Here is a 2,631-nt window from a genome sequence, read left to right on the forward strand (position 1 = left end):
AAAAAAAAAAAAAAAAAAAAAAAAAAAATCTCCAATGACAAGTGCTCTGTCTAAAGTTTGCTTTAGAAGACTTTCCTCCATGAGAGCTTCTGTAACTCTTTGGTCTCAGGAAACTGCTCAGAACTTTGTAACTAATGGTGCTAGTTATGTTTCCTTGAGGTTACTCACCTAGGAAGCCCTTGGAGACCATCTGTGTCAGCAGTTCTGGGTTTCCACCTCCAAACCGCTCCCCAAAGGCTTTGCCCAGATCTTCTGCCACATGTTTTGCTACATCCACGCCAACTTCATCCACCAGTGTCGCGGCACCCACAGGAAAGCCAAAGCTTGTGGTCAGGGAATCCAGCTTCTTCGGGTCAACTCCTTCCTGAAAAGGAAGTGAAGCAGGGACCTCAGGGGAAGGCCAGCCCAAATCCCCCTAGAGGGGTCCCTGTACTGGCTCCAAACACTGCCTGTATAAAACCCACTTCTGAGTGTCACCTGACCAGGCTCAGGACTGGTGCTATTTAATTCAAGGAAGCATAAACAAGTTTGGGGCCACAAGTGGAAAGTCTGAGCCTTCTCTAATCTACGGCACTTTAAGACGTTTAGAGATGAATAAATTCTTCATTTTCTTCTTGTTTGCATTTCTGAATTTCAATAATAAAGAGATTCCATGACAGACGGTTGAATGTGTCATGACCAACAGAAGAAACGTTATCAAAGAGCAGTGCTAAGAGCCCTGTGATCCCCGAGTCTGGGTAAGTGCCCAGCGAGCAAAAGCCCTCTCCTTTCCTGCCAGAATGACCTCGATGGCTACTGGAGGGGTCTGTGTGCTGCAGAAACAGATGCAGCACCAGTTGGACCAAGCAGGCCCTGTTCTGGATGGTCCCTGCCTCAGAGAGGTGCAGAAACAGCACAGAAGACAGGTTGGGGGGGCCTCTGGCTTGCCAGAACAGTGACAGGCTGCAGGGGAGAGGGAAAGCTTTGCCCCTTTCGGTGCAGTATGAGCCCAACTTCCCACTTCTGTGCAGGGAGAGGGCACGAGGGACCTTCCTGGACAAGAGCAGGAGTTGGTTTATCAGAAGGAAGCTTGGTCCTTACCTTGACATTATGAGTTTTGGAGTGACTGAAGGAGTAGAAGATGCCTCAAATACTCCAGAGAGCAATACCTACCTGGAGGATTCGGATGACTTCAGACATCATAGGTGCAAGACACCTGGTGGTATAGAAGCCAGGTCCATCCTGCCAAGGGAGGGAACATGAGCTCACTGGCCCTGCTGCTGAACTACCAGAGTCTGAAACACTCTACCTTTCCCAGGGTCACTTCAAAATCATTTGAAAGTCACTGTAAAACTTAAGGTAACTTAAAATCTCAATCAGAATCCTTAAAAATGAAATTTCAGGGGAAGCCATACTAGGGGTAGTCTGGTTGGAATCAAACAACAGCATGTAGTTTCATGGTCACCTTCAAGGTCTGGGATGGCTGAGAGAACCCTGACACACCCTAGATACTCCCCACTCCCACCTTGACTCAGTGGGACAGTCAATACTACCATCCATCCTGAGACAACCCAGGAGAAAATCATATCAAAATCTAGTCATTTGCCCCAGATCATTTATGAACAAGCCTGGAGGTAAAGGAGTTTCATTAGAACTTTTCAAACTGCTGATCTGTACACAGCCCCTTACCTTAACTACAATGATGACCTTCCCCTGCTTGAGACCGACTGCTACAGCTGAAGCACTGGTGTCTTTGGAAGTTTTTTCGGTTGTGATAATCTCCAGCAGCTGCATCTTGTCCACGGGAGAGAAGTAGTGCATGCCAATCACCTGGCAAGGGGAACCAAAAGCCAACAGATTGGAGGATTGCCGATGAACCTAATACATTCCTTCTCTGCTAGGAAAACACTGGAAAGAAAGGTGGCTGTGATACAGGAATACTGCCTGACATAGCTGAGTAGTTTGGTTCCATGGATCTTCAATAAAAGATCAGTATGTTTAGGGAGAGCATATTGGAATCCTCCTTTTCCACTTACTTCTAAATTTTTCACTACAGACGTCTGATTCTCCCAACAATCAGTGCCAAAACCACAGCTTGAGGCCAAACTAGATTTATTGGGGAAAAATGGATGAAGGTTCCACTCAGATGAATGATACTGATGGTTTAGGTAAGAGGATCCATTTTTTGGGAGGATGGGCAGGCAGAAGAATTAATGTGCTGGACTGTCAGAGATGTATTTGCACTTTACACAGATGGGTCTCACCACCAGGATACTAGGTTTAACACTCCTCAACAATCAGATGCACTTGAAGCCTCATTAACCAGCAATTCCTCCAAGTGTCGTACCCGGCCCAACAAGCAATGGCATCAGCTGGGAATGTTAGGCCTGCACAGTCTCAGGCCTAGCCCAGCCCTACTGAATCAGAAACTTCACGGGTGGGGCCCAGATTTGTTTTAATAATCCCTCCTGGTGATTCTGATGCATGCTAAGGTTTCAGAGAACTGCCTCATTAAGCTAACAGTTACATAGTCTTCACAACAGAACTGCAAAAGAAGTCTAATTCAGTAATTTATAGTTTTGCTTTCTCCCTCCACTTTAGCTATAAGGTACAACAAGTAATATCTATAATTTCTTTTTTTTTTTTTTTTTT

At 45.8% G+C, this 2,631-nt stretch overlaps 2 protein-coding genes across 2 annotated transcripts in view; both read right to left on the minus strand.

Annotated features, from left to right (window-relative positions):
- LOC108301632 overlaps positions 1–2,631 on the minus strand; it is a 480,010-nt gene that overhangs the window by 325,742 nt on the left and 151,637 nt on the right. The gene's annotated exons all lie outside the window — the stretch shown is intronic.
- The window catches only part of HADHA (hydroxyacyl-CoA dehydrogenase trifunctional multienzyme complex subunit alpha), a 55,263-nt gene that overhangs the window by 2,700 nt on the left and 49,932 nt on the right, over positions 1–2,631 (minus strand). Inside the window, exons 15-17 of the mRNA XM_017524423.2 lie at positions 1,669–1,809; positions 1,153–1,221; positions 169–364 (exon numbers count right to left, since the gene is read on the minus strand). Of these exons, the coding sequence (XP_017379912.1) occupies positions 169–364; positions 1,153–1,221; positions 1,669–1,809 (406 nt within the window). The remainder of the gene's footprint in view (positions 1–168; positions 365–1,152; positions 1,222–1,668; positions 1,810–2,631) is intronic.

Source organism: Cebus imitator, unplaced genomic scaffold (genome assembly GCF_001604975.1).
Source record: "Cebus imitator isolate Cc_AM_T3 unplaced genomic scaffold, Cebus_imitator-1.0 Scaffold1, whole genome shotgun sequence".
In the NCBI taxonomy this organism is placed as follows: domain Eukaryota; kingdom Metazoa; phylum Chordata; class Mammalia; order Primates; family Cebidae; genus Cebus; species Cebus imitator.